At 36.8% G+C, this 26,282-nt stretch overlaps 2 protein-coding genes across 2 annotated transcripts; one reads left to right on the forward strand and one right to left on the reverse strand.

The window, feature by feature from the left end:
- Positions 1-182: 182 nt before the first annotated feature.
- On the forward strand, positions 183-15,997 carry LOC104097877 (calcineurin-binding protein 1). The gene is made up of 19 exons (XM_009604495.4): positions 183-393; positions 510-584; positions 1,069-1,188; positions 1,323-1,363; positions 1,868-2,079; positions 2,238-4,045; positions 5,724-5,933; positions 6,059-6,766; positions 6,926-7,161; positions 7,262-7,472; positions 7,605-7,760; positions 8,142-8,299; positions 8,371-8,563; positions 9,176-9,564; positions 11,958-12,138; positions 12,797-13,026; positions 13,970-14,633; positions 15,350-15,425; positions 15,518-15,997. The coding sequence occupies exons 1-19, from the start codon at positions 391-393 to the stop codon at positions 15,904-15,906; spliced, it is 6,060 nt and encodes a 2,019-aa protein (XP_009602790.1). The 5' UTR covers positions 183-390; the 3' UTR covers positions 15,907-15,997.
- A 1,539-nt stretch (positions 15,998-17,536) lies between these two features.
- Positions 17,537-25,755, reverse strand: LOC104097879 (protein NAR1). Its single transcript, XM_009604496.4, has 11 exons — positions 25,452-25,755; positions 25,018-25,106; positions 22,510-22,663; positions 22,092-22,278; positions 21,876-22,002; positions 21,318-21,474; positions 21,087-21,136; positions 20,834-21,005; positions 18,773-18,899; positions 18,580-18,671; positions 17,537-18,152 (listed from the first exon to the last, which is right to left on the reverse strand). The coding sequence occupies exons 1-11, from the start codon at positions 25,563-25,565 to the stop codon at positions 18,000-18,002; spliced, it is 1,422 nt and encodes a 473-aa protein (XP_009602791.1). The 5' UTR covers positions 25,566-25,755; the 3' UTR covers positions 17,537-17,999.
- Between the last annotated feature and the right edge of the window lie 527 nt (positions 25,756-26,282).

Here is a 26,282-nt window from a genome sequence, read left to right on the forward strand (position 1 = left end):
AGTTTGAACTGCTGCAAATAGTGTCCTGAAATCCGAAATCTATACAAGTGAAATTTCAGTAAACTTATTTATTATAAATACATGTAAGCTTCTACCACAAAAAATGCTGTTTTTTCCATCAAAAGTTGGGAAATGTAAGGGGCTTTACTTAAGGGTAATTCAATTTAAATTTCCAAATCTTTCCAGGACGATTGTCGTATTTTACCCAAACTTTGGGGGCAAAGCAACGATTTAGCAAACCTTCAAGAACAGAAAACAATTCGACACACAAAGAACGAAGGATTTAACACTGAAAACTGCTAAAATTATTAACAGAAAAGTTCGCCCGCCCAATTTCTTGAATGGAGAAAATCCGTTAGAGTTCAACTCGGCTCATAGTTGTTTGCTACAATGGTAAGCTAGAGCGTAATAAAATTCAAATATTTTTAACTTCTCGCAGTATATTTATGATCATCTTCAACTGTGTCTCTCTGATTCTTTTTTTGCTTTTTCAAAATTTGGGGTTTCAGTTTTCAATTGCAGCTATCAATGATACAGACTCAAAAAGCCAATGGGAACCTTTAGCCCCAACCAAAGAAGCCCAGGTAAACTTCAGCTCAAGTTTTTTTTTTTGTCTCTATGTGTGTGTGTGTGTGTGTAATTTACACATGTTGTTGTTGGTGCAATTGGTGTCTGAGATTATAAGGGGTTTCTCTGTAGAAAACAAAGATTAGTCCTTATAATGCAGCAAAAAATAGTCTGCTTAGTTGTTGAGATTCAAGAATTAATAGTAAAGAGCACCTTGTGTTAAAGTACCCTAATTTTGCCAGCTTAAGATATCAAAGGAAAAAGTTTTTTCTACTGAATGTTTAGTTGATTATAACGCATCTCTCTTTTTTCTTTTTCCATTTTCCTTAAAAAGTTGGCGATTCTATCTACTATGCATGCAATATTGTGATCACTTGTTTCTTATATGGATGATTTTTTTTGTTACGAACTTTTATTATGTTACTGTGATGAAGAGTAAGCATGGCGTTATTTCGATTTTTGTCTTTTTACAATGGATTTATGATAACTTGGTTTTTCCAGGAATTTCATTTATCACAAGCTTACCATGAAGGACTTTTGAAACTGGAAGCTAAAGACTATAAAAAAGCTCGTGAGCTTTTGGAGGCTGTGTTAAAGGATCCTTTGGTCGCAAACTCTCAGGTAAAATGCTGATGGTTACCTTAAAATCACCATCTTTTCTGCTACATCCGTACTGATGATTTTTTTTTTTATAAGGTAATATAACTTTGCTGATGATTATTTTATTCTTTTTTTTTTCCTTGTTGACATTCTAGGTGGATAGTAATTCTAGTGATGGTCATCTTTTGCAGCTCAGGTGTGTTTTCAGGCCTAACTTCTCACTTGAACTATTGGTTCCAATTGTATTGTAATTCTTGTCTTGCTTGTTCTTGGCTACTACTTCTCTAATAGTCTAGAATAGCAAGTGGACTACCATATCTTCTATCTGTCTATAGAACATTTTCCCATTTAATTTTCCCATGCATTTAAAACTAAAGCGCATTTATTGCTCTTACCCTCTATGTTCGCTTTAAGATTCAATTATGGCCTTCAATCCTCCAAATAAAATCATTTTCATGGTTGATTGTGGATGTTAATAAACTAAGATAGTTGCCCTATAAAAGCCTCAAATAATTGACTACTAATTCACAATTTCTTTTTTGTTTTGATAACCGAGAAATCCCCAAGGAATAGTGGTGCACGGTTCGTAACTCGGTGGATAATGGGCCCACCCCCAACCCTTCTCCACTTCTAATTGTCAATATTTGTATAAACATATATTTCTGATGCTGGGTAACTGTACTCATTCACATTTCTGCAGATTTTTGGCACTGAAGAATCTTGCCAATGTTTTTCTACAACAAGGTGCTCCTTACTACAAAGATGCTTTGCAATGCTATCTTCAATCTGTAGAGATTGATAATAAGGATGCTGTTGTCTGGAATAAGCTGGGAACTTTAGCATGCTCAATGGGATCGTTGAGCATTTCCCGCTGGGCATTTGAACAAGGGTTATATTGCAGTCCCAATAACTGTGAGCATTTTATATCATGTTTAAGTTCTTATAAGCTTCCTTAAATAAGCTTTTCCTGTTACATGATTTTGAATGTTAAAAGAGCCAACATATTCAACTTATGGCAGAGGTAATCTTATTATTCCTTCATCCGCTGCTTCTTCTTGAATAATATGCAGGGAATTGCATGGAAAAACTTTTAGAAGTGCTTATTGCTATAGGTGATGAGGTTGCCTGCCTTTCAGTCGCTGATCTAATTCTAAGACATTGGCCTTCCCATTCTCGAGCTTTGCTTGTTAAAAGAACTATTGAAGAGTCTGAACCAATTCCATTTGCCCCACGAGGGATAGACAATCTAGAACCTAAACACACGCGGCTGAAATTCCCAGAGAAGAGAAAAGCTGCAGGTGATGACCTTGATGAGAAACTTGTTTCCAAAAAGTTGAAGCAAAGTTTGGAGTTCTGCCTTCCAGATGTTTCCTGGACAGCTCTTGCCAGTGAATTCTTGAAAATTTTACATCCATCAATTGAATCTAGTTCTGAACTTGGACTAGGGAAAAACATATCTGGTGATGTTACAGTAAGCATTAAATTGTCTAACATACCAGGAAAATCTAGGGATCCTTCAGAAAGGAAAACTACTTATGTCTCCGCAGCTGCTGAAAGCATTTGCGTTGTGGATTACAAGTCTGAGAAAGGTAGTGCTGGTAGAGAAAAACAATCAAGTATTTGTGGAGAACAACCTCAAGAAAGACGAAGCAGCCGCCTGGAAAGGCTCAGGAGTCGTAAACCAGACAAAGAAGAATTAGATTTTGAGACCAACAGGGACCTTGCTAAAGTTGTAATGCAATTTCTAGGACCCTATCTTGTGAATCAAACAGGATTTGCAGACAAAGCTGAGGATCTTCCTAATTCACCGGATACAGAGTGTGATGATGTTGTTGAATTTGTCCTGAAATCGACAAGAAATCACGGTGCTTACCACTTGGGTCACATGCTCCTGGAAGAAGTTGCCAACCGAGGCATTTTGTATCAGGATGGCATGTCTAAATTTTTAGATCTGGAGAAGATGATAAGGTTTTGGGGCCAGGAGAGAACTCCTGAGTGCAATTTGTTTCTTGCTGAGTTATATTATGATTTTGGTGTATGTTCTTCTGACACTTCAAAGAAGTCTAGCTTGATGTCAGAGGCTTCATATCATCTATGCAAAATAATTGAATGCGTCGCTTTGGACTATCCATTCCACATTATTGGCAGGAAAGAAAGCTCTTCAACGAGGGAGCATTGTCAGAATAATGGTCATAGTGGATATCCTCAAATTAGTAAAAATCATGGGTTTTGGGTTCGCTTTTTTTGGTTAAGTGGGCAATTGTCTATATCAGATGGTGACAAAGCGAGAGCTCGAGAAGAGTTCTCTATTTCAATTGAGCTTTTGACAAATAAGGAAAGCAAAAATGACTTCGTTTCATTGTCCCACTTAAAATCGTATAAGAGGCTGACTGTCGATAGAATCCTCCATGAGATTCATCTACTGGACGTTGATTTTCTAATGAAGGATGGTATCCATCAGTTAGTTGATAAAAATCTGCACTCTGAGTGTGTAAAGACACTTGCTCCTCTTCTCTTTTCCTCAAAAGAGGTCCGTGCTGAATCATTACGTGTCACCAATCATACAGAGAGAGGGCTAACTTCAATTGAACTGTCTGCCTTAGATATTTTAATAAAAGGATGTGAGGAGACGGAGCCATTGGACATTGAGGTCTATTTAAATTGCCATAAAAGGAAGTTGCAGGTGCTCATTACTGCTGCTAGTGAGGAAGAATATCAGCTTTCTAACCAGATGAAAGATTCAAAAATGTTATCTGTCTCTGACTCAGAGTCAAAAGAAATCCCAAGTGACCTCTGTAACTTGGTTGCTCAAGAAGTGAAGGCAATATCTCAGTGTGCGTCAAGGATAAAGAGCATCAGTAACCCTTCTGAAAGCTCTGTATGTCAGTTTTATCTTAAGAGTTTTTGGGGTGTCTTTTATTCATTGTTGCAGATGCGTTGATCTTTAATTTTTTTTTATTTTTATAAAAGATGCTATATCACTATCAATATTGAGAAGAATGATAATTTTTTTTTGATGTGATGGGGAAAAACCCTGCATTCAAGTAAAGAATCTTAGACCAAACATACAGAGAATGAACCCTTTTTTTAATTATACATAGGGGGAGGGGAAGAGGAAATGGGGGAGGGGATTACAAGATGGGGAATCGAACCCTCACCAGCGAAGTGAAAGTTTAGGTAGCCAACGATTGGACTACTAAGATTCCCCATAGAGTGAACTTTTTATGGGAAGTATTGAAATGAATGTGCCCATTGGCTTTTCCTGATTTCAACCTGGAACCCCCCCCCCCCCCCCCACACACACACACACAAAAGAGAGAGAGAGAGAGAGAAGATAGAGAATTCAAAAGTCTAGCTTGCGACAAGTTCCTCACTGTCAATGAGCTAGGGGTGTTACCTCACATATTGGGGGCACTAGAAAAACATGTAATACTGATTTTGAAATGTTGTCTGCACCACTCCACATGTAGTTGAACATTTACTTGCTGCCTTTAGCTTACTTTTAAAGCTTGAACTGGTGTAACTGCCTAGAGAACAATACTTTTGGTGAAGGTTTAGGGATTTCTAGAATTCAATCTCGTAATATGCAAGGTTTGGTTTGTTTAATGCTGTTATGGTCTTCAGGTTTGTGAATTATGCTGAGAGTGTTTAGTATAACATTGATCTTTGCAACTTTATCCACTACTTGTTGGTTATTTAGTTGTCAAGTAATTCTACTAGAAGATTGGAGCATTACGCATTGTGCTTATAATTATTATTGTAGTGACGACCTTTTCCAGTGATGCTTATGTTTAATAATGCTAACACCTAGATTTCTAAGAGCTATCTGGACCTGGAACTTCAGAACAAAGTAAACAAAGAGAAATTGATAGTTTGAAGATGCAGATAATGCATTCTGTTAACTTCAACATTTGATCCCAAATATTACTACAAAAGCTCAAAGCATTCTTTTGACCAACTTTACTCATATATTGCTTGTTTGTTCAACTTTATCCTCTTTTTCATAGTTTGGCTTTCCATACTAGATAGTCAGCCGTAGTTGTATGGTTATGATGCTTATTGTAAGATTGGGAAGGTAGAGTATGCCAATATGAAAATCTGTCATGGATTTCATTTGGTCAAAATCCTTTGTCCAACTAGGAAAAGAAAGTGAGAAGTTTAAATAAGAATGACTTGTTCTGTTATGCAATTTCTTCCAACTCTAGTTCTAAGGACTTGCCACCTTTTGTCCTTTTTTTTAGTTTTTGGTGATTTCCTTGCTCTCTCCATTTAAAATCGCGTTCCTTTAGAGATGGATGCTTCTCATCTGACCTGACTTTTTGCACTTTCTCATCCTGAACTTCAGCCATATAGACAATTAAGGTCCATGTTCTTGTTGACAAATATTAGATGAAATGTAACTGATGCTTCACATTTTGGTTTTCCAAGAAATGATTAACTTTTATTTAGTTAATGAGCAATGATCACCAGACATCTATTTAGTTTTTGCTGTGTATTCTTTTGATAAATAAGTTTTGTGCTAAGGTTGCAGAATTTGATACATCTTTCCCTTGCAGAGTGGTGTTCCAATGACTGTCATTAGTGATATTCAATCGTCGCTGCTGATGTTTATGTGTAACATTGCCAACACATATTCTTGTAAGAAATTTTCTGGCCCAGGAATTTCAGATCATAGAGAACAGAGAGAAAGCTCGTACTTTGTAGATGCAGCTATTGCATTCTGTAAACTCCAACACTTGATCCCAAATGTTCCTATAAAAGCTCAAGTGAGACATCTTTCTTTCTTTAGAGGGTTTAGACCGTTGACTTTCAGCTGTAACATCAGTGTTTGCTAACTCTATCTTAATCTTTCATTAGAAACAAGCTGATTTCTTTAACCTTATCATGCCAGACAGAGTTGATCGTGGCAATCCATGACATGCTTGCTGAGTTTGGTGTCTGCTGTGCAAATGCAACTGGTGAAGAGGAAGAAGGAACATTTCTAAAACTTGCAATAAAGCACCTCTTGAACTTGGATATGAAACTGAAATCTAACTTTCACTCTGTCTGCAAGGAATTTGAAATGTCTCAGCGTGACGAACAGTCTTCTCATGATAATAATGTAGGGAAATCTGAGCAACTTTCTCATGGAAGCAACATCAAAGTGTTATCAAATGTATCGAATTTGGACAACCTAAATGTGACAGGTCAGATAGATAGAGATGAAGCTACTGCTTCAGATAAAGATGCTGTTGAGAGGATTAGTGCAGAAGCCATTTCTGCCAGTAAAGCTCTGGAGGTTGAGAAAACTAAAGAGGAGAAAAGTAAGAGTATTGGTGATGTCTCTGATGGTTTGTACCCTAGATCGGAGAAATCAAAGGATCAATTGGTCGAAGATGGAACCAAGCTAAGTGAAGATGAAAAGGAGGAGCTTGAAGTTGCCATTGATAATGCTTTGGATCAGTGCTTTTACTGTCTGTATGGATTGAATCTAAGGTCTGATGCATCTTATGAAGATGATTTAGCTGCGCATAAGAATACAAGCCGGGGTGATTACCAAACTAAGGAACAGTGTGCTGACGTTTTTCAGTATATACTTCCCTATGCAAAAGCTTCTTCTGTAAGTGCTACGTGTCTTCTCTTTATCAAATCCTACTTATCAAACCTCTTCCTCCAATTCCTTATTCCGCGAGAAGTATTATTTCAGTTATATATAGTTATATTTTCCTCTCTAGGCATAATATATGATTTTAAAACTCTCAATTTTGCTTTTTTTCAGAAAACGGGGCTCATTAAACTCCGAAGAGTCCTTAGAGCTATACGAAAGCACTTTCCACAACCACCAGATGATGTTTTAGCTGGAAATGCAATAGACAAGTTCTTAGATGGTCCTGAAATGTATGAAGACAAACTCTCTGAGGAAGCAGGATCCAGTGGCTTTTTGGAATCCATGACAAAGATATTATTATCAGATCCCGGAAGCCTCAAACAACAGAAAGCATCATCAAAAGGAAGGTAAATATGTTAGTTATGGGATCAGCATTTTGGAACAAATGAATTTACTAGTACTTTGAACTATGGACTCAAACAGATATTTGTCATTGGTTGTTTGCAGTTCTGAGCCATACCTGGAAGTTTATAGCAACTTGTATTATCTTCTTGCTCAGTCCGAAGAAATGAATGCAACTGATAAATGGGCTGGCTTTGTTCTGACAAAAGAAGGGGAGGAATTTGTGCAGCAAAATGCAAATCTCATCAAATATGATTTAATTTACAATCTCCTACGCTTGGAGAGTTGGCAGAAACTTGCAAATATATATGATGAGGTGAGATTGTTCTGCAGTCTATCTGTTGCGGCTATATATTCCCTAACTGAAGGCAGTTTTATACTGTGGGGAGTTCGTGGGCGTCGTAGTTACTTAATCTCTTTGTTTTTTGAACATCTTTTGGGTACGCAGGAGGTAGACTTGCTGCTAAATGATGGAAGCAAGCAAATAAATGTTCTGGGATGGAGGAAAAATGCTGTTTTATCTGAGAGAGTTGAGGCAAGTCGCAGAAGGAGCAGACGATGTTTGTTGATGACTTTAGCTTTAGCCAAAACAGCAGATCAACAGGTTTGCTTCACTCTGATAACTTGTGGGTGAAGGTTTTGCTTTTGTTAGATCTTATTGCCATCCTAGGAGTAATCAAGGACAGACCCGTTGTTGGAGTTTGAATCTTCCGATGTTACACGAGTTTCATGTATCAAGGTTTCTTTTTCTTTCTTGTTTGGTTGGCGGTCCTGACTCCTGTCAAACATATAGAATGATTTGAATGTTTACTTAGGTGTTAACAATTTTCAGTTTGCTTGGCATTTGACTATGTTGATTAACTTCTGCCAGTTTTTATTTAATAATAATTACCTTACGTTATAAAAAAAGTTAATGTTGGAGCTAAGAGTGTGTTAGTGCATTTCGTTCTCACAGTCTACATATGATTGTTCCTGCTTCTTTCAGGCTGAGATACATGAGTTATTGGCATTAGTATATTATGATGGTCTTCAGAATGTAGTACCAATCTATGATCAAAGATCTGTTTTGCCGTCCAAAGATTCAGCATGGATGATGTTCTGTCAAAACTCAATGAGACACTTTCAGAAGGCCTTTGCACACAAGTAAGTCTGTTTGGTGACTCTTTTTCCCTTGATTATTTCTTCATCTAATGTAACCTAGCCTGCAATTTCAGGGAGGATTGGTCGCATGCATTCTATCTGGGAAAACTCTCCGAGAAGCTTGGATACTCACATGAGATGTCATTTTCATTCTATGCTAAAGCTATTGCTTTGAATCCATCTGCTGCAGATTCTTTCTATAGGATGCATGCTTCACGGTTGAAGTTACTTTGCACATGTAGGAAACAAGATGAGGAGGCCTTGAAGGTTGGTGCTTTTCTGAAACTTGCTTTAGCTCCTTTCTGTTTCCTCTTTTATTGTGACAGTTATACATGTAAGCTAACTATGACACGAACAGGTGTGTATTGACAGCCGTGAAGATAGCTAATTTAGTTTTAGCTCTTTTCGTTGTTCATAGATCTAATCTATTTGTTCATAGATCTAATCTATCTCCAGTTGTATGTAAAATTTCGAGAGACATACACAGCAAAGCCACATTTCAAAATATATATACAAGCGCAACAGAAATATGTTTCACTAGATTATTCTAAGCATAGCCTGCTTAGAGTTCAGCTTTGTGTATTATATAACGCTCTTCTCTAATCAGCAACCTATATAGGTTCATGAATTTCAGCAGCATGTGCGTCGTTTTCTTTTTTTCTTCATAGCTCATCACCGAAGAGTTCCCAAAACATACCCTGACAATTGCATCTGGGACAGGAAGGACTGCATGTCTAAACTAATGCTTACTTCTGAATACTTTTAATCTGCATGCCCCTTCTCTGGCCAGACTTGGAAATAGTTACCTTTTTCAAGTGGTCATTTTCCATGTGGTAGGAGTACAATTGTTGACTTAATTAGTGCCCGGATGCATTTTAGGTTGTTGCTGCGCACTGTTTCAATGAATCGACTCAGGATACTGTGATGGATATCCTCAGTAAGGTTTGCCCATCAATTTCAGAATCAACGTGCTCCGAGGATAGAACTCCCGATGCTTACTTTGTAAATGATGTAAAAGGGGATTCACATTTTGAAGGGGTGTGGCAGATGCTTTACAATGATTGTCTTTCTGCCCTTGAAATATGTGTGGAAGGGGACCTGAAACATTTTCATAAGGCTAGATATATGCTTGCTCAAGGCCTATATCGAAGAGGTGGGAAGATGGATCTAGGGAAGGCAAAGGAGGAACTTTCTTTCTGCTTTAAGTCGGCTCGTTCTTCATTCACAATAAACATGTGGGAGATTGACAGTATGGTTAAAAAGGGAAGGTATGCATTTCTATTTTCTTCTCTGTCCTATCATTTAGCACATCGAGGAGGCACGTTGACGACATTTTCTGATTCCTCCTAGATTGTTCTCTCTTTATTTAGGGAAGGCCCTTTTATTTAATTGAATCAAAATCTTGGTGTTGAATATCACACCAAGGCGTTGTCAGCTTTAGTATATGGTATAAAAGGGTTGCCATCCCATCTACACAAGCTATTGGAAAGATCAACCCTGAGATTCCAAAGATCCATCCAAGTGTATATATAATATAATAAGATAGTTTCTTTCCCAAAAAAATAATAATATATAAATGGAAGTAAAAAGAGCCTTGAATGTCCATACAGGTTTTTTTTTCTATTGTTCCTTTCTCGCAAATCATTCCAAAACACACATTGAGAGAAATGAAACAAATAAGAGAAGATTGAGAAAACAACATTGCTTGATTATTCCCTCAAGCTATTGGGGGTTTAGATAGTGAAGTCTACATGTTCCAAGAAAGAATGAAAATCAAAATTACATAACTACAGGAAATAAAGCAATCTACTTGATTTTGGATTGATATGTTACTATTTTACAAGACCCTAATACTCCCCTCAAGTTGGCACATACAAATGGTATGTATCAAGCCTGCTACATAATATATATCTTTTTTTGAGAAAGTTAAGGGACTTGATGTTTATATCTGCAAGTTGATCATTTGACTTCATGAACTTTATGACAATGTCTCCTGAGATTATCTTTTCTATGACGAAATGACAATCAATTTCTATGTGCTTGGTCCTATCATGAAACACTGGATTTGATGCAATATAAAGTGTAGCCTGATTATCACACATAAGTTCAATTTGGTCAATCCCTCCTAATTGTAGTTCTGTTAGCAGTTACTTGATCCGTGTGAGTTCACATATAGCCACTGCCGTAGCCCGATAATTCTGCTTCTATGCTTGATCTTGCAATTACGTTGTGTTCTTACTTTTCCAAGACAAATAGATTTCTCCCAACCAGAATGCAGTATCGGGAGGGAGATCATATGTCTGCCCAATCTGTCCTCTAGTATATCCAGCAATATGCTCATGTCCTCTATCTTCGTAGAGTAGTCTTTTCTCTGGAGCATATTTTATGTATCGAAGGATACAAACAAATTCATTCTCAGTTACTATCACTAGGAAAATCCAGGAATTGACTTATGACTCTCACTGGGAAAACAATGTCAAGCCGAGTTACAGTGAGGTCATTTACTTGCCGATCAACCTCCTATATCTTCCAGGATCACTAAGAGGCTCCCCGTAACCTAGTAGAAGCTTAACATTCGGATCCACAGAGTATCAATGAGCCTAAAGTCTATCATTCTTGTCTTATTAAGAATTTCAAGAAATGCCTGATCTGGATTGAGCAACCTTATACCTAGGAAGTATCTACTGTCCAGGGTCCTTGGTCTGAAAGTGCTGGAAAAAAAATGATGCTTCAACTTGGTAATTCCCTCTTCATCACCTCTGATAATTATATCATCAATGTAGACCATAAAGTACATGCACAGATCTAGAGTGGAGACATCTCTTCCCGTGACTGTTTGTAAATGGGAAGTGGATAAGCTGTAGGGGATCTTCTCGGTTTGACACTTTAGACAACATATACTTTGCATGCTCAACCTCCCTACTCCGCGGATGCTTCCACCAAAGATGTGTTCAAGAAATATTTATCTCACCTGAAGCATCCCAAGCCACTAAAATATTGTTTCACTACGTAATCTTTTGTAAGCATCCATCAAGAGACAAAGATGCCCATGCCACTGCCTCCTAGTAAGATCTTGAAACGGAAGCCATTTTGTAAGATCTCCTACAGTTTTGTTGACTGACATACAAAGTTCATTGGTCACACTTTGTATTGTCGTACACTAGGATTGAGTTACGTATGGCGTAGCTGGGACTGAGTCTATTGATTTGACCCTTTAGATGTATGTCACAATTTTTGCAAATTGTTGGGCGTGGTGAGTAAGCAATTGCAGAAGTTAGTTTGTTGCGATTCTCAAGAATAGGTTATATCACTCACAAGTAGGAGAGAAAGATATGTCACTATCACAACTTAGGGAAATGTGACCGACTGGAACTGATGTTCAAATTGATGAATGCCTATGTTTGTTAGGAAATGTGAGGTTTTTAGGTTGTTGTAATCATCAAATGATACAGTAATGGAAACATTTTATTTATTGAACCTGGTGAACTTGGTAACGAGGGGCAAAGTCAATTATAATCATGTTCCTAGATGAATCTCTTTTGAGGTCCATTACCTGGTCAGTATTGGAGCCACATTTCTTGCCTCGTTATCTGATTCAGAATGTTAATAATTTCAATGAGTTAAGCCATGCAGATCAATGTTTTTAATATTCATATTGCAGGCGCAGAACCCAAGGTTGCTCAGGGAACAGGAGAGCCCTAGAAGTTAACTTGGCAGAAAGTTCTCGGAAGTTCATTACTTGCATCCGCAAGTACATATTATTCTATTTAAAACTGCTGGAGGAGACAGGAGACATATGTACCCTTGATCGGGCTTATTTCTGTCTTAGGACAGATAAGAGGGTACTGCCATATGAATTGGATGCATACTTTGTTCACAATGATTAGCAGCATTAATGATTAGCCTAATGAAAAAAAAAATATTCTTCTTTATACACCTTATCGCGTCACCCCTTTCTGAGGTTGCATATTAGCAAAGCCCCTTTGAGGTTGCTTTATTTTATTTATCTATAAGAAAGCATTTCTAATAGCTAAACTTTCTGACACAAATGCTCAGTTTTATTATTTATAGGAAAGCATTCCTCATGCCATATCTTAGAGATTTACAAGTTGGAATAACAGTCAGTAGAAAATACAGAGAGAGTTGTTTTACTTGTATAATACCATGGAAAAATAATGCAGGAAAAAAAATAAAAAGCGTCTGGAAGAACATTTATTTTATGTTATAGATCATCTGATTAAACTTTCTCGTCTGGAAGAACATTTATTTTATGTTATAGATCATCTGATTAAACTTTCTATTTTATTATAACCAATTTAGACCCTCCTTTCTTTCAATTCTCTCGTCGTTGCCTGTTCTGTTGGATACTAACATGGAACCTAAAGCTCTGGCCGTTCTTTTTGATTTAATTAACTCAACCACTGTTGTAAATTTAGTTATACCTCTATTTCTTATTTAATGAAAACTCCCTTGCCTAACATATATATATATTTCATCCAGTTCTCCTTATGCCTTGAAGATCTCATTCCAGTTGCTCTTGGACGATACTTAAAGGCATTAATTTCATCTATACATCAAACTGACCATATGTCTTGTGCTGCTAGCAACTCTAGTGAGCATCATCTGGAGAAAATGTTCTCTCTGTTCATGGAACAGGTAGCCATGTGGTCTGATATTTGTGGCTTACCAGAAATAAAGAGCTCAGAGTTGACGGAGAGCTGTTTATTTGGGTAAGTTCTTTTGAAGTGACCCCAACTTTATGTGTGCTGTACTAACTTGAAGTTTTTCTGTGGTTTCCAGCTTGCTTACATTTGCAATCGAAAAAATTTGTTTTCCATCTCTATAGTAATAAAAAAGAAGGATTTTTCCCATCTCTTTTGTAGTCTCAATATTGATCTACACCAATTGTAAGCTGAGCAAAATAACAAAGGTATAAGGAAATAATTGCTCTCTTATCTAAGAACTATGTTCAGGTATAATTTTGTTCTAGTATCAAACATGATATTTTGTTTTATTTGGGTTTTTGATGTAAAAGAGACATTAGGTCTTGTAACTAGGGACCTTTTCTCTCAGCACTATCTTGGCGCTGAGATTTATCTATATATCAATGAAACCTGTTATCATTTCAAAAAAAAAGAGACATTAGTTAGAAGGATTTGTTTGGATATTTATTGTTTACCTCTTGTACTGACACCATCTTGGTGTGATATGCAATGAATGATTTTTGGATTATCAAAATATTGTATAATTTTGTTCCTATAAAATGTGGTGGTGCACAACTTGCTCTTCTTAAAAAAAAAGAAGAAAAGTATTGGTGCACAAATAGGAACTACAAGAAATAGATGTAATTTGATAACAATCTGGATAGAGTGAGCACTTATACATGTGTTAGTTGCTCAATATTCTCATTAAAATTGCATGTACTATCAAGATATTGTCCTTGCATCAAGTATTTTATATATTTTTCACTTTTGGGAATGTATGAATTTTCCAGTGTGTCCCAGAAGTGTCTCTGTTGTTTATTCATCTGAGTCCTAACCAGGCTTTGAACAATAGAAATGATACCATGAGCATTTGCGGAATACCTCAAATTCCTTGAAGCTATGAAGTCCACTGTTTGCTTAAACTCAAAGCAGTATGCTTATACAGATACCATTTTAACATTCCTTGCAGATATCTTTATCGATATATCCAGTCTTTAGAGCAAAATATCAAAGTTGAAGCGCTTGAAGGAATAAATGAGAAGATACGCAAGCGTTTGAAGAACCCAAAGCTGTCGAATAGTAACTGCGCAAAAGTTCATAAGCATGTTTCTGCTGCTTGGTGTCGGTCACTTGTTATTAGCATGGCCTTAATAACACCTTTGCATTCAAGACTCTCTAGTGAAGTGCAAGTTCCAAATTCGCCAGCTAATGGATTAGAGAATTCACAACTGCTTTGTGTTGATCTCCAACTGGATGAACTATGGAGTTCATCTTTTGAGGACATGAATCATTTGAAGGATCTTGAGAGGAAGTGGAACCCTTCATTGTCTAAGATAAAAAATGTAATAGTAAAGAGAGTTGCAGATGAAGATATGGAAACTGCTTCTATGTTGCTTAGGTGTTGCTATAATTTTTATAAGGACACTTTTTGTGCATTGCTCCCATCAGGTGTAAACCTTTATATGGTGCCATCTCAATTTGCTACGGAAACATATATCCAACCTGGGATAGATGCAGTTGACATACTCGATATGAACACTTCACGGAAGCTACTTTTGTGGGCCTACACACTTCTGCATGGCCATTGCACAAATGTCTCAGCTGCTATTAAGTATTGTGACGAAAATTCCAAGGTATTACATCCATCCTTGTCGAATTAGTCTAGTTTAATTTCTAGAGCGCTCAGGTGAGTGTGAGTCATCAATCACCAATAAATCTAAGACCTTGACATACGATATCACTGCTGATTTAGAAGTGTAGTGAATAGAGCTGCACACTTGAGGTGCTCTGCTGTAACATCCTCTTATGCATTGTGGTCTAAACTCGAACAGCAGGGAATACTTTTCGCTTACCTAACCTTATAGCCAAATTGGTTTTTTTCTTACCTCTTGATTTCCCTTTTCCCCTTACCTCCCAAATTACATAAACTGTAGAAAGATGTGGCTCCTTCAATTCAATATTTTCTCCTTTTTAATCTCTATTCTTTGTTAAATGGATCCCTTATTTGCTTTGACCTGGCTGTCTAAGGCTGACAGGGTAGGGCTACCTAGTGGCCTTTCTCTGAACTATATTTGGAATCAGTAAAACTTTACAGGTTCAGGTACCTGATACTTACACACTTTCCTATAGGGAACATATCCAAAGCCTGTAACATAATTCTATTTTGCGTTTAGCTTATGATACTCTGTTTCTAGAACTCCCTCGTGCTAGTTCAAGATGTCTTTTGTTTTTTGTTTTTTGCTTGGCTATTAAGAGCATGTAAAAAAAGGTCAAGAAGGAAATGAAAAGGAAAAATAAGATAGATGGTCATTTCACAACTGATGAATTTTAAATGCTGAATTCCATGCAGTCAAGGATAAAAAAAGGAACTGGAAGCTCGTTGCCTTCAAGTGCAAATGCATCTCCTGCCACAGCTTCCAATATAGGTGATAAACTAGTTTCATTTATCCTTATCAATGTCAAGTAGTGCATACATCTTTGTTTCCTCTCCAAGCTGATCTGTAACTCTATGTTGTAGGTGGAGGAAAAGATGGAACGAGTAAAAGCTCTGAACCAGATGTTTCCCTATTATCAAATTCGGGCAATGCACCATCTTCTGAAACCGATGGATCACAAAAGGTTAAACCTCCCAGTTTGCCAGAAACTGAGAAGGCAAGTGGTGCCTCTTTATCCCAAACGGGGGGCACAATGAATGCATTATCGACATCTCTACCTGAAGGAGAGAGTGGTTTCAACATGACATCCATATCTTTGTCTGAATCTGTAAGCACTACTTGTCCAAAAGCTGTATCTGCTGATCAGGGCCAGAAGGTTTTATCGGCTGCTCCGCATTTACATCAAAACAATCCTGTTGCTGAGAGCAAGAAATTGAATATGCAGAATGATGCGAAACCTGAAAACATTTGATGTTGTACAACCTGTTCTAATCAATCTGTTCTGCAATTTTGCGTCGTGACTGGTCTATTATTGTATGTAAGCAGTTCCTTCTTTTCTTGAAGAGCTCTCGTTTCTTTCTTTTTTCTACTGTTTTTGGTGTCAAAGGGGATATAAATATAGGTTTTCCCCCTTGTATCGCTACTCTACCTATTCCCACAGCTCGTGCTGAGCATGACCCTCGCTCACTCTCCCTCACTCACACACACACACACAAAAAAAAAAAAAAGCATGCCATATTTTTTTGGTATAACCATCTGATAGCCGGTACCCACTAGCCCAACTAATTCATATTTGTGTCTTGTAACACCTGTTCAAGGGAGAAGTGCTCCCTACCAAGAATTTCTCCATTTTCAGGGCTCGAACTCGGGACTCTGCTTAAAGGTGGATGGATCCATTCATCCCACCACATCCCTTTTAATGAAGCCTATTTTTTTATTTTTTCTTTGTTCTTTTTGAACTTCGGCTCTGGAAGGGACTTACCAGCTACTACCTTCTTTTCTTTGGTTTTATTCTTTAGAGACATTTCTTTTTCTGCATCCGCCTCGGTTCAGTGTTGTGCTTCTGGTTCCTCGGAAGAATCAACTTATGCCATGCTGGTGAAAGAAGCAATTAAAAGTTTAATCTTTGATCCAAAATCAGTTTTTGAAATGAAGATAGAAAGTAGTTCTCTTCTTTTCTTTATTAAGTGTTCTTGCAACAAATATTTTTCATAAATTGGTTAATATTCGATAATGGAGCTTTGGTTGTTATAGATAAAAATTATCCAAAAAGTCATATTTCAATTTGTTTTTATGATATAAAATATTATAAAAATTTAACTTTAAACTCTCAAAGATATTCATATTTCATCTGTGAAATGTAACTTTGAAGTCAAAAAACTTTACACTTGATCTTTTAATTTGTTCTGTTCCAAATTCGCAAGAGTGATCACCCTCAAACATTCCTGTAGCGCTGCAAACTTCAGACAAAATGATGTTTAATCCTCCTCTTCTTGCTAGCCGTCCCACAACTGCTGCTACAAAGCTCATGGTGTTATAGTTATGCAGTCTTTTTTACTATTTATAGATCTTTCTGATGTACAATGAGAATGATTGCTACGTTTGGACTTCTTTCGAACTCTAGACTTGATACTCTCAAGCATGTTCCAAGTATCAGAAGTGGATATGGGCATCCAAGAACTGTACAAAATTGTTACTAAACAAAATTTCTACCGACTGCAGTATATTACTATTACAGCTTACAAAGAAGTTGCTAGTGATAAATGAAAATCTCGCCGCAGAGGACTAACTTCAAATCTTGGTCTGAAGTTAGGTTTGGTAGTTCAAATTTCAGACACACAAGTCCAAAGTTGTGGATTGCCAAACTTTACTTCAAACCTAAATGTCTAAAATTTGAACTACACAAACTATATGCAAGCTTCAAACATACAGGTCTGAAGCTAAGCTTTTGCAAGCCCAATTTCAGACCCGTATGTCAGAAGTTTTTGAGACTCCCCACGAATTTCAAGATAAGTGCCACTTTGCCTTTAAAAAGAAACATCTGAGTTTGCATCATGATTTAACTTTCGAATATGCTTAATGAAAATGGGAAAACCTCAAAATGAAATGGTCATATTGTCTAGCTTAAAATTAACCAAGAGTAGGTGCCCCAAAAAGACATTAACATGTATGTGCTTGTTTGAGCGATGATTTAAAGCAGACCAAAGAAAGGCAGCCTATGAATACAAATAGGACTACACTTATACTGGTGATATTATTTACCATTGGCATCAAAAAGTTGCCGCTCTCCTAACGGATACAAATGAAGTGTGTCAACTTAATAAGCTTGATAGCTTATGGGATAAGACACGTACAGTACAACTTCCAATCTAGATGGGGCATATGTGTTAGCATTGCAACCTAAACTATTGTGTAATTCACAAGTACAAACACATCATATTTACAGATGGGGTGAACACGTTCAGGACCAAAATTGTTTTGCATGCCCTCTGAACATAGATTGCGAGCACTTTGAATCAATGCAGTGTAATATCAAAACCCTCTCCAGATGATACTTTGCATTTCTCACCAGTTATGCAACTGTGAAGTGATACTTTTCACTACAGGATGATATTCAGTATGCAAGTACCTCTTTGCTTTCTCTGAACCAGGCTGTTCAAGCCACTCATTGTATAGGCCTTTTATGATGGGATTGTTGAAAGGATCAGCAACAACAACCTGAACATTAACAAAGAGCATTCAGTTTCAAAAGATCAGAAAGTTTAGTGTAAAGAAAACAAAGAGATCTCATGTCAATCATGGCTTTGCAACTTCTAAAGAGTAGACCTTTCTTTCATTAGAATCTACTTAGATGAACATTCTCATAAACTTCCTCATCTCGTAACACGGGAATATAAAAGCCAAAACAAGCAGCAGCTCTTTATAACAGAAAAAAGCCACAGATGGGGAGACAGACACAAATCAGAACAAAAGATTTCAGCATCTCAAACATGAATATTTTCATGTTTGACTTGGCACAAATTATACGCAAAGACTTCAAGCTGGAGTGGAGATTTCTAGAGTCCAAGATGGTGTAGTATGACAAACTCTGCCAATCATAATTGGTTATACAAACAAAAAAATCCAATTGCACCATGTCACTTACATCTTCTACATAAGCCGTCTCCAACAGCCGAATCAACTCTTTACCTGACTGCCCAGGCTGTGGCTTTATTTGTCCACCACCATTTAAGCATCCTATAATCAAGAGGGAGGCAATTAAAGACAACTAACTGTTAACATTGATGCAAGGAGGTTCAGAGTTGTTATTCACAAAATAGAAAGATCTAGAATCTGACCTGAAGGGCATGCCATGATCTCCAAGAAATGGTAGTCACACTTTCCCATTTTCACTTTCCTAACAACATTCTGCAGGTTTCGGAAACCATAACATAATGCAAATTTCAGGACCGATTTATCATTCACCTGTGTTATAGAAATCTCGTCAGTGGGTTGTCAATGGCCGACTACTCTTTTGTGGCAATTGCTACGAACTTATAATAAATATACGTTTAAAAAAGAACTTTCAACTACATATATATGGTTCAACTTGAAGACATTGGATACGCGGGGTGGTGCGGAAGCTCTACTTCCACGGATAAGTTGGGATTTTACAAACTTTTCACTAGCTTTTATTTAAAGTTTTGCATCTTTTGATAGCATGCCCCTCCCCTTTTTCCTTTCTGCACCGAGGGTCTACCGGAAACAGCCTCTCTGCCTTTTTAAAGGCAGGGGCAAGGTCTGCGTACACTCTACCCTCCCCAGACCCCACTTGTGGGACTATATTAGGTTTGTTGTTGTTATTGTTGTTGTCGTCATCTTTTGATAGCATACAATAGTATAATCTCACCTGATTTTCGTTGGTTGCAGAGTTAAAAGATTTTGGAAATCTTTGAATAGGAAGAAAAGATAGCAAAAGGATTCAAAAAGAGTTCAAATGCAAGCTAATCTGAAGAACCACTGTCAGCGTTTTGATTCCGCTGGCAGCAGAATTGTGACAGTTTGATAGGATTCTGAAGTTTTTGCAGCAGGAAAATTCCATTGCAGCAGATGGAAGCCGCAGGCGGTGGAATTGGATTCAATCTGGTAATTCTTCGAAGTTTCAGCAGCAACGGCAAAGCGCTGCAGCGAATCTATTTTGTTGGCAGCAAAACTGGAGGCTCCTGAAGTTCAAATCTGGGATTCAAAAGCGCTGTCAGCGCTTTTATTTCGTTGGTAGCTGAATTAGCAGTATTATTAGGGCCTTAGGGGTATTGTAGAAATGATTTGTAAATTAATTAGACTAGTATAAATAGTAGATACCGAGTTTTTTTAAGCAGTATAGTAGATAGAAAGAATATGTAGGAACTTTTGCTGCTGGAAAGCATTCAATAGGATCTTTCTACTATTCTTAGCAAGGATTCAAGCAACTTTTGGAAATTCATCAGGAGTTTGAGTCATTCAACTTAATTTTCATTATTATTATAAATTCTTACCTTTTAATTGCTTTTACTTTCATTTCTAGCATGAGTTGCTAATTCACTGCTTGGGTTGTAGACCTAAGTTTGCAAGTTAATGGGTTATTAATTGCTTGTCACTATATGCTTGGGTTATGATTATTTAACTGGTTCCATGCTTTATTTGTCAATTTAATGGTGGTCAGCACTAGATTAAGCCCTAATTTTCTTAGTTCTTATTTGGGAAGATGGAACCAGGACTAGGTAAGTATCAAGTATCAAGTATCAAGGTTTTTCTTTTTCTTTTCTTTTTTTTTTTTTGGGGGGGGGGGGGGGGGGGGGATTGTAACATATTAGTATATCTATTAAACAGAGATTACACAAAGTAGTGTAGTCCTATATAATTGCAAGGAGAATTGAAGCCTGATTTCCTAGCCCTTAAACTATGATAAGTAATCTAGAATCTCATAAATAGATTCAGCTTCTTGTAAGTACTCCTGTTTACACTAAAAATAAAAGAGAACTAGACAACTTCAGCTTCTGAATGGGACTTCCGTTATCTTCAAAACATCTCTGATTTCTCTCTTTCCAAATTGTCCACCAGATGCAAGTTGGGACGATCAAGGAATTGAGTTTTATAAAGGTTTATATAACTCAATTAATAGAATCAAGCTAGGAATAGCTAGATTCTTACTTGGGTGTTCATCGATTTGAATTTAAAGCATTCCATTTGGTTAGGGAGAACTTAATTGGGGTAGGCCCATTATTATTGGAAGATCCTAATAAATAAATCATAATTGAACCAAAATCAAGAAGATATTGCAGTGCCAGCCTACAGGCACTTAGTTTAATAGAACACTATATGGGCGTCTTCACAGCATTCTATAAAATCATGTTCCTAAGAGAAAACTGAAGCAAACTTACTTCTAGGCTCACTTCTTGGAAATCAGAGTTCCTTATAGTCTTGAATGCTATAGGGCCTTTAACTTCCTGATTTAAAAGAACTTTAGCGGCATGACGATAAATGGTATCTGCATATCCTCCAGAGCTTCCGTGAACCCCATAAAGATGGCCCTCCTCATCGATATTGGCAAACCTTTAGAGAGCATATAAACACTCAATTGTAAGGATTTGCATTAACAAATGAAATAAATGGAAGGTGCATAAAAGTGCTTACAACTTATCTAAGGGTGACTCTTCCAAGGATTGAAAATTAACTGCTTTTAACTACATCAAAGAGAGAGTTTGACTATGAGTAAACAACATAGTGCCCTTTTTAAAGAACAAAACCTAAAAAGAGTGAAACAGAAGATAGAAAGGAGAATAACTGTAAGTACTCTAAATGCAAGCTCTCTCACATTTTTGCTCTGAGAGAAAGTAATACTGAGAAGCAGAAAACTTTCTTTACCTGTATCAAATCCAAAACCTCTCCTGTTGTCAGAACTGAATCAACCTCCGTAATTTTTTCACTATCTGTATCCACTTGAAACACAAAGTCCTCACGAGCAGCCTCGAGCTTCTTGTCATAACATGGCATTACCGTAACATGATATATATCCTCTGGTCTGTACAAAAAGCAAATCTATCAAGCACCAATTGACTGCGATCAGGTCCAACAACTAACAGCTCGATTTAAGGAACATTATAAAAACTTTAACTTTTCACCAACTAACATGCAATATCATATATCCTGAAATATCAATCTGTCAGCACTGATTTTCACTGTAAATGAGAGAAATGATTTCTCTGAAAACTTTCTGTAGGATGCATAAAATGGATGGGAAGCACAACAGGCAGCAAAAGTTGATTGCTTAGTGCATATTTGCAATACAGCAACTTATGACTGATTCTTCTTTTTGAGGTAGACACGTAAAGTCCAAGCATTACAGTTCAACAACACAAAAATAAAAATTACAGTTTACATATGATGCACAATGCTTAAAAGACAAAGATGACAACAAGCTACCTTACACTTAGCTTTTGACATAAATAATTCTTAACGACTGCTCCGATAGTTTGTTGGGGGCTCTTGACTGAAGAAATGTATGGAAGAATGTAAGAACCAAGGGTCTTCTCAGCGTAGCATATCCAACCTGCAATTTCAACACCAGTAGAATTAGAACATATCGTAGAATCTCAAGCAAGAAATTAAGACAAACACCAAAGTAAATGAAGCCATTACCTGGACATGCGGAAGATATCATAGGCAAAGGTGGCTTTGACTCCCCATTACCTGTACTTCGGGGTTGTTTATATCGCACCATGAACTCGTTACAAGATTCTATTAGGGTCAAGTCTCTACTGCAGCTGGTATCAAATATAGCTTTCACACCCAGAGACTTAAATAAAGTTGTGAGCTTCCTGAAGACCTGACATAAGAAGTGCAAGCTCGTATTTATTTCAACCAAAAGCAAATGCTTTGCAATACTTGTTGTTTTTTTTACTTTGCTGAAAAGCATCAAATACCACGGACCCGCACCCCTCAAAAAAAGGCATTTTACCAAGAAAAAAAGATGGAAGTACGAATTACAGCAGTCATATCAGGTGAGAAGATATACAGCAAAAAGTGAAACTACAAATATGAAAATACCAAAACCTACCTGAAGTGAAGAAAGTCCATATTGAACAGCGAGAGAGGCCCTAGACTGGGGAGATACAGAGACAATAACAGTTCTCCCCTTTTCCAAATTGGAAAGGAACTCATCTAAGCTCTGCTTCTCAAGCATGACTGTTTCTGCTGATGTAATGCACCCGCTGCAATCAGGGATCAAGCTTAGTTGCTCATCATTGTTAAATCTTTTATAGAGAGATTGGCATTTGCTTTTAATAGCTCAAGCAACAAAATTCAAACACAAAGTAAAATTAAATAAAATTAATATCTATCAAGTAACAGTTTTCTGAGTAACTTCTCTTTTTTTTTTTTTAAATGTAATGAAGCATTTTTCTGAGTAACTTATAGACTGGACTGACTGCAACAAGACCAGCACCGTATAACTGGGCTGGTCACAGACCTTTGAGGGACCTTTTACCCGATATGTTTATTCTGGCAGCAAAAAATACTTTTCTTTAGCAGAAAACAGAATTGATGACGTTTGGAACATCATTTAGAAGAAATTTCAATGATTGGGAAGTACACAGGGTTGCTGAATTTTTCAACCTTCTGAATACAAATCAGCAGCCATCCAACACTGATGATAGCCTTATATGGAAGCCAAGAAGCAATGGAGTTTCAGTAAATTGTTGCTATAAAGATCTAACAAAAGGTGGATAATCCTGAAAAGCCTTCCCCATGGAAACAAATTTGGAAGTCCAGAGCTCCAACTAAGGTTGCTTGTTTCACATGGATAGTATTTACTGAAGCTTGTCTCACACATGAGAATCTACAAAAGAGAGGTATTGTTTTGACTACCAAATGTTTTCTCTGTAGAAGAGAAACAGACAATACCTGTCACTTATTATTGCAGTGCCAAGTTACCACCCAACTTGGCAGCTCTTCATGGATATGATTGGTTTGGAGTAGGTCATGTCAAGGACAACAGGTGACTAGTTGAAGTGCTGGTACAGAAAGGGAGTCAGGAAGAGAAAGCTACTATGGTGGAATATTATACCAGCGTGCATATGGTGGACTATTTGGAGTGAGAGAAACAGAAGATGTTTTGAAGACAACGCTAACTCCATTCAAAAGATAAAGGCCAATACTTTTTTGTTTTGCTTTTGGTTAGCATAGAACATGTAAATGAGGCTGAAATAGTTTTACAGGTTTAGCGGGGTGCTTTTGTTTTTTGCTCCTCTGCTGATATTGTACAGTGGCTACAGCACGATCTTTGTGCTGGTTTATTAATAAAGTTATCTTACCTTTTGAAGGAAAAGAACAAGACCGGCACCTGAGCCTTAACATAGAAATATAGCCCAAAATTCCTTATTGCCAAAACAATGAAAAAATTCAAGCTATTTGAATCGTCATAGTTGATTTACAGTTAGAGGCAGTTTTGTTAACGGATAGCTTAAAGCGCGCTTAAGTCCTCAAGCTTGGTGAAGCTCAAGTTGTGCACTTCCCTTTCACTTAATTGGCTCTTTACGGTAGGCGTCAAGGTGCTAAGGTGTGGTCATTTTCACTATGGGCTGTCTTTAATAGCACAACACTAGACAATCAATATAGCTGACAAAATGATACACTTTAGTTGTTAAGAAAACACTGTGGTTAAACTTTCATGATTAAGAATAAGAAATTAGAAATTTAGTATAAGAAATCTGGGTACTGAAAACCTAAGACTACATCTTCTATTTTTGATAAGGAAAGAAGGTACTAAGAAGGACTCGATCCCTTAACCTCCAAGTAAAATACCTAGCATCAGCCTTCTGTACGTCTTCTATTCTAAATCAGACATTTAAAATACTTCGAAGTTTGAACTTGATTGACATGATTTTAACTGCATATATACAGCTTAAGTATTGATTTTTTCATTCCTTTGTCCACATAATTATTGTTTGTGTTTATAGTAACATTTTCTTGCATTTCATTTCCATTTTTATATTTTCTTCACTGGCGCTTTTCTTCACTAGAAACAACTTTAGTTGTGTTTTGTGCTAAAAGCTCCAATAGACTTCGGCGCTCTTTTTGCGCTTTCGCTTTTGAACTTTGGCTAGGGCTCATTTGCTTGAATGTGTAATTGGAAATTATTCTTGTTTGTTTGCTACTTCTAAACCTTGAATAATCTCTGTATTAGATATCTGCAATTGACGTATTCTTTTAATAAAACTCAACGTGGTAGACGTATTAGAAATACAATGTATAAGAGATTACGAGAATGACAAAAATGACCTTTTACCAATTACATTCATCTCCAACTCTTTTTTTGATGAAGTAAGTTGATACGTTAAAAAAGGCATCAAGCAGAAACTAAGGTTAAAAGAGAGATTAAGCCAGCCCATATTATAATATGACGTAGCTAATATGACACAGCTTCTTTTTCTTTGCTGACCTGTTATGATCTTTTTTTAAACATAAACACAGTCATGTTAAGGTTATCCCCATATTACTGAGTCAACTTTTCAATTCAGGGCATGGTTGCCTAGAACAGTATATCCAAAAAGAGATAAGTTAATACCTGCAAGCCAAGCAATCTTTGAGAGAAATTTTGACGGGTTCATTTTGTACTACTGGTTTGCTCAGTGCTCCAGCTGATTTTCCCACATTCTGATGAAGAAAAGAGTATTAACTCAACATTAGTTATAGCAGCAATAGTCTAATAATATTAAGTAGGAGCAGCTAGCTGTTCTTCAAACCAATTGGCAACCCTAAGAAATACTCCTATAAGTCAGTTCTCACTTCCACCCTTGCTTAAAATACTTTTTTTAATAGCATAAAGGTGTTCTCTTTACACCAAATTCCTACAAGTCTAAATTCAAATCAGCAATGAACACAAAATCCATGCCTAAGAGAGGCTGATCTATTTCGCCCACAATGAAAACAAAAATTACATGGACAAGGGTATTTCAAATAAAACCCTAACCTTAAAAAGAAGTAGTAAAAAAGATATACCTGGGGGATCCTAGGAGTAGAATTAGCATTGAGGGAAACGACGCAGCCCTGGGAGGGAGCTATGTAATCATTCAAATCCCCTATCCTTAGTGTCGCTGAGAATTTCTCAGACATCCCCAAAACTCCTATTGCAAATGGAAAATTGGAGAAGGTGGAGAGAGAAGCAGACGCTGCTATCAATTTGGAAGAGTAATACTTGTCAAGCTATGGCCCAAACGGGAGATCCTTCTTCTTATAAGGCTATTGAAAATGGTGGCGGCCTGTTCCTTTCTGCCTTTTCCAAATGGCGGCCTACTGTTTTTCCATGGCTGATACTTTTTATTTTATGCCAAATAAATTTGAATTTTTTTTTTTAATTAGAGGCTTAACTAATGGACATGGACAATAAAAAGAAAAGAAGAAAGAAATTAGAAAAAAAGGTAGACCTAAATATTGCCTTTTTTAGCTTATGCTTTAAAATAAGTAAGCAGGAACATGAATCCACCCGTCAAGAAATAAACTAAACTTACATAAGTAATGTTGGTTATGTGACTCACATAGTAAAATTTCTCACTTTTAGTTGTCAAATATTCTAAAAATAAATTTTTATTTTTATTTGTCACTTTTCGCATATTAAGAGAAAAATAATTTATTTTACCTTTTTTGACCTTAGCATTAATTACTCATTCCAAATCAATTGTCAAATTCATTAAGACTATACACCAATTAATATGGGTATCATGGTAAACTATGCACTTTATTTATTATTTTTTAAGGGGTATATAAAGTCAATAATAGACAAGTAAAAGTGAACGAATATAGTATTTTTTATTATGACATGAAATATGCAAC

The sequence above is a fragment of the Nicotiana tomentosiformis genome, chromosome 8, assembly GCF_000390325.3.
Source record: "Nicotiana tomentosiformis chromosome 8, ASM39032v3, whole genome shotgun sequence".
NCBI lineage: Eukaryota > Viridiplantae > Streptophyta > Magnoliopsida > Solanales > Solanaceae > Nicotiana > Nicotiana tomentosiformis.

Excerpts from the sequence above, each read along its gene's own strand:
- LOC104097877 (XM_009604495.4), top strand. Across the intron at positions 7,473-7,604 it reads TTGCAAATATATATGATGAG|GAGGTAGACTTGCTGCTAAA; the intron begins GTGAGATTGTTC and ends TTGGGTACGCAG. Across the intron at positions 15,426-15,517 it reads TGCCACAGCTTCCAATATAG|GTGGAGGAAAAGATGGAACG; the intron begins GTGATAAACTAG and ends TCTATGTTGTAG.
- LOC104097879 (XM_009604496.4), bottom strand. The coding sequence starts at position 25,565 with ATGTCTGAGAAATTCTCAGCGACACTAAGGATAGGGGATTTGAATGAT. Across the intron at positions 25,107-25,451 it reads CTACTCCTAGGATCCCCCAG|AATGTGGGAAAATCAGCTGG; the intron begins GTATATCTTTTT and ends TTTCTTCATCAG. Across the intron at positions 21,006-21,086 it reads GAGTCACCCTTAGATAAGTT|GTTTGCCAATATCGATGAGG; the intron begins GTAAGCACTTTT and ends TGCTCTCTAAAG.